At 37.3% G+C, this 14,243-nt stretch overlaps 1 protein-coding gene across 3 annotated transcripts in view; it reads right to left on the bottom strand.

The window, feature by feature from the left end:
• The window catches only part of SDCCAG8 (SHH signaling and ciliogenesis regulator SDCCAG8), a 104,762-nt gene that overhangs the window by 56,399 nt on the left and 34,120 nt on the right, over window positions 1-14,243 (bottom strand). For all 3 annotated transcript variants that reach the window (XR_009418014.1, XM_059467290.1, XM_059467291.1), the window contains exon 13: window positions 10,547-10,689. Coding sequence is in view for 2 of the 3 variants with exons in the window: in XM_059467290.1 (XP_059323273.1) it covers window positions 10,547-10,689 (143 nt within the window). In the remaining variant the exon portion in view is untranslated. The remainder of the gene's footprint in view (window positions 1-10,546; window positions 10,690-14,243) is intronic.

The raw sequence follows: 14,243 nt of genomic DNA, 5'->3' as shown, positions 1-14,243 counted from the left end.
ATTTGAAAGACAATATTTGATTTTCAGGGAATTTGATCTAGGGTAAGCTAGATTTCTACCCCATCCTACAGCAAGCTACCACACATTCCAGCAAACTGACAGACTTATGACCAAAAGCAAAAAAGATGAGAAATACTGTGCTAACATTACACTGTACTTGACTATTGTTGATTTGCTCTAGATCTTACAAAAACATCCTAATGAAAACCATGCTCATCTGCCCACATGTCACAAGAGCTAGATACAAACAAGTGAATTAAAAAAATAAAAAATCCAGCCTTATATGCCTTTTATTCATTTGTTCAGCTGTGGCATAATTTTAATATTATTTTGATTGTAACTGCCTGCAGTATTAGATGCCTGCAATATTAGAAATAATGGACAGGGAGCATAACAGTTGAAGTTTTTGGTGGTGGTTTTGTTAGGTTTTTTGGGGTTTTTTTCCCTTTTGGACAGGTTATAAATCTCTTCTTTATGCTGTCAAGAGTAAGGAAGAAACATATTTCAATAGCAACTTTAAAACGAAACTCACAAATTACTACCATTATGCTAAGTGCTAGATATCCCACTGTGCAGTTTTGCTTTGTGAATTTTTACCTTCTTCCATGCACACTTTTAGCCACTGATCGCACAGCCTTTCAGTGTTTTCTGCCTTTTCCTTTAAATAAACTGGCTCTGGCTCCTTCCATCTGGTTCCCCTTCCGTCAGCAACCCTGCACCTGTTCACACCTCCTCTCCTGTTGGATTCCACTGAACATTTCCTCCTCTGCCAGGGCTATTCTGGCACTCGCAACCTTTCTGTCATTCAATCCATCTGTCAGAAGTGAACTTTGTTTACCGCAAGCTTCTGCTTTCTTCTTCAAGAAGCAAAGCCCCTCAAGGTCATTGTCAAATGAACTGTCGGTGTAGATTTAAATCCACTTCTGCTAACCAGCAGCAGATGAAGTTCTTTACAGTCCTGTATTTGTGAAGATCAGTTTGGGGTATAGGAGAAATAGTAAGGAGCAAAAGAATAGCTTTTAATAATTATTTGTTAACTCCAACAGCTAATGTGTTTTTCTTCAAATACATTTATCTGCTCCTTCTTGCTAGGGCTAGCACAATCTGAGAAAGACTTTGCAGAGCTATATGAAGAAGTGGAAAAGGCTAATAAAAATATTACAAATAAAATAATAAATGAAGGCTTGACTCTGACTCTATGTAACAGAGATATTGACTAAAAATACAAAGAGAAAATGGGAACAGTTGAATGAGTAAGTTTACAGTAAAATCTTAAAGTGGTCAAGAGCACTCATTTAAAATTATTTAATCTGCAGCTTTTTTTTTTCTTTACCTACTGATGTTTCAAATGCAACACTATTTAAAGAAAAAAAATCCTTAATATTCTTTTCTTGTTTTCAAGCCTTGTAGAACACACATATGCAACTCTTTGTTAGAATACTGTCTTCCACATTGAGGTAAATTGTAAAGACAGGCTGAAATTAAATTCTTATTGTTAACAGGATACATTATTTTTAGCAATTCCTGTGTCCATATTTCTTTTCAGGAATAGAATCTAATAAGCAAAAATTCCTGAATTATTAACTAACCTCCTTGACAGTCTCATTCTTCTAAAACAAGAAATAACTTCAATTTCACAGCACACCTTGGTATCCTTCAAAAAAAAGATAACCCTTCACAAGATAAATACAATACTAAAAGATAAATATTTGAAGTTTTGTACACAATTACAATAAACCACCCATTTTACTACCTCTTTACCAAAAATTAATTTATAGTGAAGTTTTCTGGATCAAATCCAGGAGGTAATCCAATCTCATTAGCAGAATTGCATTTGTACTTACATTAGGTCTGAATTTCACTTCAATGAAAATTGCATTGACAAATACTGCCCAAGTTTAGCTGAATAAAATCTTAATACTGATCTATCACTTCTATGGGGATTAGTCCCTGCATTTGCAAGGAAGTAATTTCTTACGCCATGGTCTTCTTCCATAGGAAACCAGATACAGGTGAACAGATGCACTGGAAATAGAAGAGGAACCCTGGTACAAAAAGAGGATGCAGCAGTGTCCCACCTGACTACAGAGACACTTTAACTCCACAGTGATTTAAGTCCTGTAGAAGCCAACTGACCAACAGGGAGAAGCTAATCGTGAAAAGTTGCTCCTGTTGCTACAAAACTATACTTTGACATGCAAACCACCAAATCCACAGGGGCAACCAAGAGCAGCACACTATTGACCTTGCCATGCTGCCAGCTCAGCCAGGGCGAGGAGTTGAGCCCTGTCAGGCAGCCGGCAGCAGCTCATCCGCTCGCTCAGGACGGGCACGTCCAGCTCAGGCTCTCCTGCCCCAGCACAAGGGCGCTGCACGAGGGCTCAGCAAGGAGAGCAGCCGGGCGGCCAAGGCTGCCGTGCTCAGGTCATTTCTTTTTCTTCCTCCTTCCATCCACCAGCTACTTTCTCCAGCAATGACAACCTACAGGCTGATGCTCTTCAATGCGAAGTTGGATAAAGTCTCCAGCTGACAACCTTTTGGGTTCTCTGTTGATTTTTTTTTCTAGGCAAGAACTTAAGGAGAAGAATTTTGCACAGTAAAGGAAAAATACCCACAAATCAACTGCTGTGACTGAACAAAATAAACAACTCTGAATATACTTCTGAAAGCACAAGACAGCTTTTAAAATTGTTGAAGTTCACAAATACCAAATGCTGACAGAAAAAGTACATTTTAGCTTATTGTGAAAACAGACTTTCGATGTACTTGAGAGAAAAGCTTTAGAACAAGTCAGAAATAATTATAAAAATCAGAACCATTTTTTCCAGTAGCAAATTCAGCAAAAAATCCAGCAGCCTTGAATACATGTATCTGAAAGACTTCTTTGGTTCAAAAAAAATAAATCATTATCCTGTTGTCATTAGTCACACAAATAAAATACCTAATTTGAATGAGACCAAAGTAAATATTTGATACACACTCATGAACTTATTACTGTTAATGCTGAATAATAACTGCTCAAAACAAAGACCTTATAAAGATGTTTGTTTTCTGCAGCAGTTAGACTCTTCAGTGTTTCATCTGAATTCACGCTCGCTCCAAAGCACTTTAAGTATTGTCACTGCTCCTGAACCACACTCTACATGCAGTAGCAATTTAGCTGCCTCAACAACCTGATGTGATCATTGATGTGACCAGTTGCAGTTTAAATGCCGTGAAAAAAAATTTAGATGAATCTAATACTAAAATCTGAACATGTATTATTGTCTTTTGCTTAAGAAATATTTATTGTAGGACAATAAATACAATTGTAAACCATGTTAAAACTAATTTAAAATTAATAGTAATTTATAAACACTTAATGTTCAAAATTAACACGATTTTGTATTTGTTCTTTACTCCTTCACTTACATTTCCTTTCCTTCCCTTCCCTTATAAAATTTATCAATGGCCTTTACATGTTTGTACAATCACTTAAATACGTTTAAATATTAAATAAAATTATATTAAAATAATTGTGTGTTATCTTGACACAAAGTGTATCAGCTTAGAAAATTTTACAACGCCCTGCCAGAAGACGACAGAACCGATTTATTTCAAATCACTCAGTATCAGTCTTCATAAAGCAGCATATGGTCTTATCGTGGCAGGTAAAATATTTTACCTTCTATAATAACGCAGAACAGCTAATTTATCTACATGCTGTATAATCAGATAAACAATTTCAGCTGCACTATGAAAACCTGTAGGCAAGGGAAAAATTTATCCCCCACCACTTTATTGATTTTTCCACATATGCATTCATATGATTGTTAACAATAGAGGCTATTCTTTCTTCCACCTCCTTCTTCAATTCCCTTAAAGCAAGCCCTTCTTTTCAGTAGTGAAAATATTTGCAGTTTCTACAGCTGCTGGACAAAGAACTCAGATTTTACGGAATTGCTCAGGGGAAAAGGAAGGGGGAACAAAAAAAAGGCTCTACAAGATTCAGTTGCAAGTAAAGCAGAGTGAATGACAACTTTCAAAGCTACCACAATCATTTACTAATCTGCTGCTATAGCAAATAAGTCTAATTTTTTTTGACAGCACCAAATTAGATTTATTTCAGAAACTGCTGCATAAATAGCATATGGCTATGTTATACTACCTATTTCAAATCCCTGTAATGTTTCCTCCCCTCCCTGCTCAAAATGGATAATTGAGCCAAACTATAAACCTTCTGCAGACAGGATACACATAAGTTCAAAAAGCAGGTGCAGGACACTTTGGTTTTTTTGGTTCAAATTGTCTAAAAGAGTATCACATATCCCGATCAAACAAACACAGGTAGTAATAGGTAATGATTTTATTTCCCTCTTTTCCTCGATAAAATTTTGTTCATTTCTCTTTCAAGCTGACAGTCATCAACACCGGGCATGACCTCGCAATCCTCTCACACATGACTACCTCTTACTTGCACAAGAAATCCTATTGATCTTTACTTTTTACGTGAGTCAAATTATTCATGTCTCAGGATCAGAAGGCTCGGACCTCCATTCATTCCTCTCAAGCTCTCACTTAGGAGCAGGGAAGTGCCTCCTCCGAGCGAAAATAAAACATCAGAAAACGCGTTCCATTCATTGGAGGGGCCCAGCCCTGTGGGAAGGTGCCGACCTACGGCTCTCCCGCCTTTCCACGGGAGCAAAGTTTCGTTATCGCTTTCCCGGATCAGGCCCCGGACCCACGTGCTTTCGCAGTTCTGTCCCTCGCCACATTCCCGTTCGCCGTACCGGTACGGCAAGGCACGAAACCACGCAACCTCGGCACAGGGCAGGGCCGAGAGCAAAGCCCCGCGTTTCTGAGCAAGGAGGGGGCGCGATGCCGCCGGCGGGACGCGCTCGACGCCGCGGAGGTCGCCGAGGGCCCGTCTCCGCCCGCCTCCCAACTTGGGCACCGAAAAGACCTTGGAAGGTCTGGCGTGCGGCCGGCGGGCACACCACTGCACACATCGCGCACGGCTGCGGCTACCCCGCCGCTCGCCTGGCGGTGGTCAGTCCTCCCAGCTGCCCTATCCGTTACTGTCTGATTAGCTGTGCGAAGGAGCCCCTCCCCGGCCAGCTTTCCCCGCCATCTGTTCCACACGCGATGGCTGCCGCCCAGCAGCCTCGCGCTGCCCTCCTACCTGGCACCCGGCTCCCGGCCTTACCCCAAAGTGCTAACACAGGTTCTCGCTGCTGGCAGAGTCAGGATTTCATTACTACTACTTTGACAAGTGCAGGGTTGTTTGTAATTTCTCTTTTATCCTGATTTTGATTGTACAACCACCTCCCACTGATTCAGTTTGCTTCAGTTTTGTTGCTCACAGATTTTACTCTCCACATTAATCTCCCTCTGGCATGTTACTGCATCTGTTCCCTTTTTTATTATTAATTTTCAAATTCCCACCATTTTTGACAAAAAGGAGGTAATCTACACTCTGCTTCTGCCTATTTCATTTTCTTTAATTTGGAAGATAAGTATGAAAGCGTGCCAAAGAAGTTAATTCTCCGTTAACAGTTTATTTTCTGGCATCCTGATGCCTTTGTATATGAAAACCAGATAGAAATAAATGTTGACTGAATCACAACAACATAGTCGCAACCATCCCTACATTTAATGAAAAATAAACATACAAAGCAGAATCTAAAAAGTTTATTAGTTAGAGTTGTTTCATGTTATCACTCATCCCTGCATTTTAAAATAATGCTTTTGCATATTTTTTTTTTTTTAAATTAGAAATCAATCACTGGTTACACCTTATTTCTGCTTCCTCCCCCCACACCTGCAATTCTAGTGCTGTTGCTACTTTCATCAGTTAGTCAGTCTGAGTAGATTGAGCATATCTCAGTCATTTAATATTAGTAACAGCGTTTCTCCAAAACTTCCCAGCATAAATGATGGACTCTGAGGTGCTAGAATTGTTGGAAAAGGCATGGTATTAAGCATGTTGCTAACTCATAGATACTACTAGAAAAAAAAAACCACAATAAATACTAAGTATTGTGCAACTCCCTAGAAGGCTGTGTATAACCACCAGGAAGTTTATGTTTTATCAGTTAATAGTTAGCTTAAATAGGGAGAACAATGAATGAGGGCAGGCTGCAAATTCTAACAAGAAAAACTGGTGATGACATACAGCTCAACACCAGAGCTTCAGAGATTAAATAATGCCACATTAATCTGGGAGAGTATATGCTTTACTTATTGTACATGTAATAGAAATTAGTCTTAATGGAATCACTGAAACTAGCAAGAATCACCCATGCACAGTAGGATGACTATAGCACGGCTAAAACCCAGTTGATATTAGGTATGCTGCTTTCTGGAAATCATATCACTGTCATAAACAGGGAAGAAATATCACATAATGGGTGAAAAACAATAATCAAGCAAAACAATACCCACTGTCTCACTGTAATATAAACTTCAGTCTCTCAAGAGGGGATTTAGGGCAGCTTGGTGGCTCACCTGAACGTGAAAGCACATGTTCATTTAGTAATTTTGCCCTACCAACAAGCTGACCTTAAGAAGTTCTTAGTGTTTCCTATAAGCAAACAAGAATAATACATTTTAAACTAAACTAAATCTGCTTCTATTCTAGTCAATTCTATTTCCTATCAAATTTCAAATGACATTTCAGTCAAAAATATCTTGAGCCATCTATCTATCTATCTATCTATCTATCTATCTATCTATCTATCTATCTATCTATCTACATGTATATCTCTTCATCCCTGAGAAGATGCATGATGACATAATAAAATTGCAATTTTGAAATTTGGTGATTCCCTCACTTCTTAGAATTTCTTTAACTTGTTTGGTGTATGTGAACAGGAACTACTACTGACTGCAACTGAAACAAATAATACCTCCAGATCTGGTTTGAATGAAAAAGAAGAATGTTTTTTAATGATGATTCTGTTACACAAGAATAGTGAAAAATACTTTTTTCATTAGATGGCACACCAAGATCTGGACAAATTGTTAACATGTTGCATCTTTTATATGATCTTTTCAATGAGCATATTGACATGATTTTTCATTACTATTTTCTCGTTAACTAAGAACAATAGATCTTTATGTTTTCTACCCTTTGAAGAAGGGCTTCAGGTAAGTTTAATTAGCAAGACCTAACCTTGCCAAAGTAAGAGCAATTTGACTTAAGAACTAATTTTGTGAGAATCTCCTACTACAGTAACCTCAAGGCTGAAACTAGGGCAAAAGAAACCCTCAAGAAAACTTTAAACAATCATGGTCAGTCTCATAGCATGGTGACATCTGCAAAGTTACATGACTGACAAGCAAAACTACACAGTAGAAGTTCTGCATTTCCCCTGTCTTTTGAAGACATACAAATTAGAATTACTAACTAGATTCAATAGCAGAAAGTGCATGTTAATAGCAAGTATTTCTAAGCAACATATTGCTCCAGGAAGAAAGGTGACAGGAAAAGGCAATTTTAAACTCCGTGGCAATGGTTTAGAATAGCTAATTGTAACCTTTTTTTCTTCCTTTTTAACAAGTACATTTTGTTAACTTAGAAGCTGTTTAGTTGGTAATCAATCAACAGTGTCTGAAAACTAGGATACAGCAAAGAAGTAGGACTCCTGGAGAAGAGTGCTGTTCTGCAGAGTACTTTCTTTTCTCATTATGACACAGACTGCATGTTTTTTTTTCTCATTAATTCCTTTCATATACATTTATCTCATTTTTATACATTAAAATCCAAAGTTTCTGTATTAATTTATAATCATATTTATTTACAATATCGAAACTTAGAATCAGTGGATTAGTGATCCACTTTTCTCCTTAGTAATGCAATAATTCATACAAAACAAAGAATTCTTTCTGTATCTTCTCAGCTACCTCTTATTTCTGCCAGAACAGCACAGACAGGTCATGCAAGGCAACAGAAAGACTATCCACAATGGTGTAACAGCAGTACAGGCCTCCCTCAACTCCAGCGTTGTGAGAAGACTTGGAGTGAACCAGCTGGTCCTCTCCTGAAAAGAAGAGAATCAGCAAGACGAGGCCAAGGCCAGAATACCCTAGAGATGCACTAAATCAGTGCAATTTCTGCAGCAACCTCCCACAGGCAGGACTCTAGAGCTTAAAATCTGTTTTCCTTGGCAAGTGCCACAGTAAATGAGTCTCCAACCCCCATAGGATTGCTATTACCCCTACCCTTCAAGTATTTTCACTGACACAGTTGCCATTTGAGGTGAAGGGAATAAATGAAAGAAGGCAAACAGTAAGTGAATATAATCTACATGCAACAATTATGGATGTACCAATCCATGAAAAACATACTGAGTTCAAAATGCAAAACTAATGCCCCTAGAGACATGTAACTTTTATACCTTCACTAGCACGGAAAACCTGTTCTGCCAGGAGGTGAGCTGAGAGGAAGTACAGGCTAAGGACAAGTGTCATTTCAGTAGGGGATGTTTCCCTCTGCAAGGCAGGGAAAACAGGTGACACTATGAGAACACTTCAAACCCTGCCCTATGGATTTAAGTTCAAGGGGTAAACAGGTAACAGATCAGGAGCAACTAATTGCTCATCTCTTTTTCCCCGTTCTTCAAGCAGCATCACCTAATGCATTTTTTGAAAGCAGACAGACGCTCCAAGTGTACAGAGAAAAAAAAAATGTGCACAGTGTTGTAGAATTTGGGGAATGTCAAGAAAAAAAACCTGAACCTATTTTCCATGCCTCATCATTTTAATTTTTCCAATAAATACACATCAGCATAGAAAACATTTCAATTCTTGTAAGGAGATGCCAAACACAAACACACAGTAATACAAAAAAAAAAAACCAACTCAACCCCAAAAAAATAAAATCCAACCAACCAACCAAATCTCCCAAAACCACAAAAAAAACCCCAAACAACCAATAAAACTCCAAGGAGATCAGGACCTTGCAGAAGAGTGTCTGCACTAGGTCAGAGGAGCCATGGCAGTTCAGCATCTGTCTCAAAAAGCGTGCATCTGTGGAATTGTAAGAGAACAGGGCTAGCACAGAGCATTACTTGCCCAAAACACTGTTCCCAGCCTCTAATGATTTGCATCCCAGAAACTTTCCGAGTCAGAGACTGTATATCAAAAAGCTACCTAAATCATCTCTATGTTAGGTATCCAGCTTTAATTACTTTGCTATGTAAAAGCAGGCAATAGTGCTCATTTTTACATTTTGAGTATTTTCACAAAAAAAAAAATTAAAATTATAGATTCGCTAGTCAGATTTCCTCCAAGATATCCAGAGCTTTATTGCATATAATCAGCCTTTGCTAAAAGGAGCGTGGTAAAGCCATTTGGTTAGCTATCACAACAAATCATTATTAATAAAGTTCTGCTAAATCCAAACTTTAGATATCTTAACAACTCACCCAAAACTTTTTTCAAGTTCATTAACCTCTAGCATATTTTTTTCTCTAAATACAGGCTGTTAGAGTGGTACTTTCTTCCATCTGTTAAACCACCGTGCTCTGAATTACACAGAAATTTAGCTGAATAAAAAAATGATTCATTGAATTTAATAGTTTAGACAAGGCTCTATTTTATTTCCATTTACTCAATGGCAGAATTCTCACAAAGCCCAAAAAGTACAAGACTTGGATAAACACACAGACTTCTGTTAAGTGATAAAAATCTAAGCTTTTTTTCCCCCCTATGAAAAATTTAAACTAACTTAACTTTTTCCCCTAAGTACTGAGTGAAAGCTGTCAGATTTGTTTATGGATGTTCATTCCTGGGGGGAGCAGGGCAAGGGAACAAAAAACTCACACACACAACAAAAAGCCTGCAAACAGTTGGACAATAGCATTTTCCAAGGCAAAAGGAAAAAAGTTCTGCAGTTACCCAAACTCAAGTTGCAATGAATAATTGGCATGTCAGCCTTCTGGAGTTTTCTAGAAAGATGTAATGAATAGTGCAGCAAAAGACATTGGGAACTATACTCAAGGATAGAATAGGCTCAGGGGAAGTCTTTCATTACACAATGCATTGTACTGTATCTTCACTGAGCATGAGACTGAAACACCCTCCTCACGTACTTGAGCTTACCTCATACAGAAAAATTATGTGCATTTATATATTTATATACATATTCCTGGTCATTCTGCTGAAGAAATTTCAGGTTATTCATCTGAGAACTCCTATGCTTAAAGGTGCTGATCTACACTACAGTCTTAAACAACATTTCAAATATATTTGTCCTGCTAAACATAGCAGAAAACAAGAGTGGATGCAGCCTCCCTTGCTCTTCTTCCTGTCTAAAACCATGCCACCTCACCACCAGAGCTGAACATTGCCTCTTATACACACTACTAATTCACTTTTATAAATTCTAGTTCATAACTCACTTTGTAGTTAATAAGTCACTAATTTAAATCTCCACTTCTAACACAACTGAGGGCTGCCCGTGTAGGCAATGACTGCAAGTATCTACAACAACTGTGGGGAAGCCTGTGGCAAAAAATTAGCAGAATGAAATTGGTACTACAGCATGTAATAGGATAAGGGGTACCTGGTGAGGTGCAGTTGGTGCTCAGATTTACTCAGCAGTTCTGTCAGTTTTAGGCACTCCTCTCTGGCTTCTGTCACATCCTGCTGGGCTTGTTCCAAATGCTGTTTGTTCCCATTGAGCTCTAATCCCAGTTTTTCTATTTTCTTAGAAAATTATAGAACCAAAGAAAGTGTATTTAAGAAATGCATAGAGATACATTTTAAGACAAAAAAAAAGTTATCAAAGCACCTGAAAATAATGCACATTTCTGTTTTTGAACAAAAGTAGTAACTTGAAAAAAAACTGCAAAACAAGCAAATAAAGTATTTGAAATTACATTCTTATGAAAAGTCAAAATGTGTTTCATATTTAAATTCTCTAATATAAAATCAATGTTATTGTGTTCATGCAGCTTAAGAGTTACAGGCATTCAAATATTTTCCATTTTTCTGTGGAAAATGAGCAGGCTCCATATTTGTAGTTTGAATTCCCTGTGCTAGAGATCTAGAAAGGCAGCAGAACAGTGGCCATCTTCAGAAGCTGCTTGACATAGGATAGCTCTTTGATAGTTAATTTATTTTTATTTTTTTAATGCCTATTACATAACCAGTGAAAAGGGGGCATTTAGCTTTGTCACCTAATATTACACAAGAGAATAAAGGCAATTTTGTGATTTTACCATTATTGAAAAGAAGTTCTATCTGAACCCTCAACATACCAGCTGCTGTTAATCCTATTATTTTATTAATATCATTAGTCCTTATAAATCAACATAGCAACTAAAGTTGATGAGTCCATTAACTTATTTACAAATAACCATAGTTGAGTTTGCATGACCAGCATCTTCAAGTCCAGTGATACGTACTAGATTTACGTTATTCCAATCATATTGCCAGCAGTTTAAACATTTTTCATAGAAATTCTGAGAAAAATAATTTCCTTCAAGTCCATATACAACATACAAGTACCTGTAGGAATATATCTGTAACACAATACTATACTTTGTTCTAAGGATGCTTTTAAGAAGGCCAGCAGAGTACAGAATAAGCTGACAGTGTAGCTTTATCATGTAGTAACTGTTCTGCACTAATTCCCTACATAAATATTTATTTGTCATTGGGGTTGGAGGGAACTTGTATGTTTTTCAGTCAACTAAACTGTGAAAGGTCATTTGTAGTACAAGATAAAATTGTTCACATAAGAAGTTCATGCTGAATAGCTATTATGCTTTAAACTCATACCATAGCTTATTTGTGATAGCTTCCTCATGTGGAAAAGATGCAATATCCTTTTTAATTATTGAAATTATTAATTCAAACATCCTAAAAGAACAAATGAACATAACCGCACCCCAATACAAACATTTGAAGCACCTTCATAAGAACGTTGTCTCTTCTCCTCCCATAAAAGTGTTAATCTAAACTACTTACAGTTGTGATATCAAACAAATGCAATCAATCTCTTCATCCAGAAAAACAACACCATTTCAATAGTGTTGGGGTTTTTAAAATTTTGCCATTTACTTAACTGTACACTTTTTTCCCCTGAAGAAGACTCAACAAAGGTTCATGAAGGAAATTTTGATTAGAATTTAAATGTCACCTTACTGTATTACATGTACCTCCTACCAAATTATGTTGGCAATTCCAAGTCCAAATGTAAAGATAGCAAAACTATCTACAAAATTGTTAATACTCTTCCCTTCTAAAAAATATAACAACCTGTTACACTGACAGAATATTTTAAAATCAGGTACTCTAAGATATTCAGTTACAAATGCTTTGCATTTCCACTTTTCAGACTTTTGTGTACTTTAAATAGAAGTCTCAGTGGATTCTCTATTCCTCTTAACAGTAGCAGTTCATAGGTGTTATTTCTCCATTCATAGTAAACAGGGACGAACTCTTCACTGTCTTCACAAGTTAAAGATAGGGAAATTCTGCAACATTCCTAAAATCTGCTTTAAAAGTGCATCCATTCAGCACACCTTTAAACAAACCCAAACTACAAATTAGTCCAAAAGCATCAGCTAAGTACTTAAAAAAAGCACAACCACAGCTGGGAATATAAATACACTCTAGATCACTCCTTCAGGGAAAAGTTTCAAGGAACAGATGGGCTTTACACCATTGCCTCGAGTTAAACAGGCTCAGTCAGGTTTTGACACAGACCCACAGAAGGAAGCAAATTCCAAGTGCAAGAACCTCTGGTGAAAATGTTTCATTTCCATCAGCCAGATGTTGAACCTTCAGGGCTGAACTCAAGAACACATCTATAGATTTTAGTTGTCATGAAAGTGCAGGGGGAAATTCTCAGATAGGGAAGTGTCACTTCATGACAGGATCTTTAAATATTCACAGGTGTCTTATACTTTCTATTAGAAGTATCAAGAAAATAAAAATGTGGCTTGAAGAACAATTTTACTTGTGCTACTTTAATCAGTAATTCTAAAATCCAGTATCAGCTCCTTTACACTCTTGCACACATGTGTTTGTGTATGTGTTTAGGTATATACGGACATACATAAACATCTTAAAATACCAATGTTTGGAGGTGCTTGCAGCATGACCTATATTCTAGAATTCTGGTAATGACCGTGGCAGAAACAGCAATCTCATGAGAAAGGGATGGCAGAAAAATGCTAACCGATAAAGCATGTTAATAGCAACTCAGAAACAGCCAATCCAGGTATATTTTAGGCTTATCAACTAAATTATTCTTTTTGAAACACCAAAAACTGTTCATTCAAAATCTTTCGGTGGGAGTCACACACCACATCACACCACATTTATGTGGTGAAAATACATAAGGCTGGAAGCAGACCATACTCTCAACTCTATGGGATAATTCTGTTTAAAAACTCAGGTAATTGTTTGAAACATGAACCCTCAGAATCTGAGACATGTTAATATAACAGAAAACAACCCTCTTCTCTCTCCTGTTAACAATAATTGTCTCACAAATACACTTTGTCCTGAATTCTGAAACATGTCAAGTCTAGTCCATCATTAGGTCATCAAAAATGTAACTGGGATTTAATCTACAGAGAAATTACAGCATCAATGAATCTTCTTCACTTTTTTTTGCAGGGAACCTTATCAGCAGCTTTTTTCCCCCAATTTTTACTCAAAGTAATTTTTGTGTTACTTCAGTTACCATTTCTTCTATCAGAAAGCTGTAAGTAGTTCTGTAGCTGCTATCCAGGCCACAGTGAAATTGTGGGGACAGAAACAGAAGCCACCAACTAAAGCATTTTGCTGACAGCTCTGTTTCTCATGCAGTGTTAATTTTATCCCTCAGTGCCTATCACCTGTGATACAGCTTTTTACCACATGATCAGAAAGTTTTTCTTCAAGGTACTTAACTTTTCAATGTATGTGAGAGACAAGAGATGGAGCACAGAACTGCAAAAAGACAGATGACAATCTTGCATTTAAGAAAATCTGAAACAGATTTTCAGTATAACAAGGAACAGAATTATCATAATGTATATGTACAACAAGACTACATTAAGGTTAGAACAGGCAACTTCTGGTGCTTAACTTTGCAACTTTAATGTTCTTATTACTTCTGCACATAATTTCAAAAGTACTATTTAATGTCTTGTTCTGCAGTTGCCCAAACTCCCAGGAATATCAACAGGCACTTTGCCATGGAAAGATGGCAGGCTAAACCTCAGTAAGATAAACACCAATACTCACCATAAGCTGAAACACAC

The sequence above is a fragment of the Ammospiza nelsoni genome, chromosome 3 (assembly GCF_027579445.1).
Source record: "Ammospiza nelsoni isolate bAmmNel1 chromosome 3, bAmmNel1.pri, whole genome shotgun sequence".
Taxonomy (NCBI): Eukaryota; Metazoa; Chordata; class Aves; order Passeriformes; family Passerellidae; genus Ammospiza; species Ammospiza nelsoni.
The sequence above is the reverse complement of the archived record's forward strand: the minus strand, read 5'-3'. Positions and strand labels throughout refer to the sequence as shown.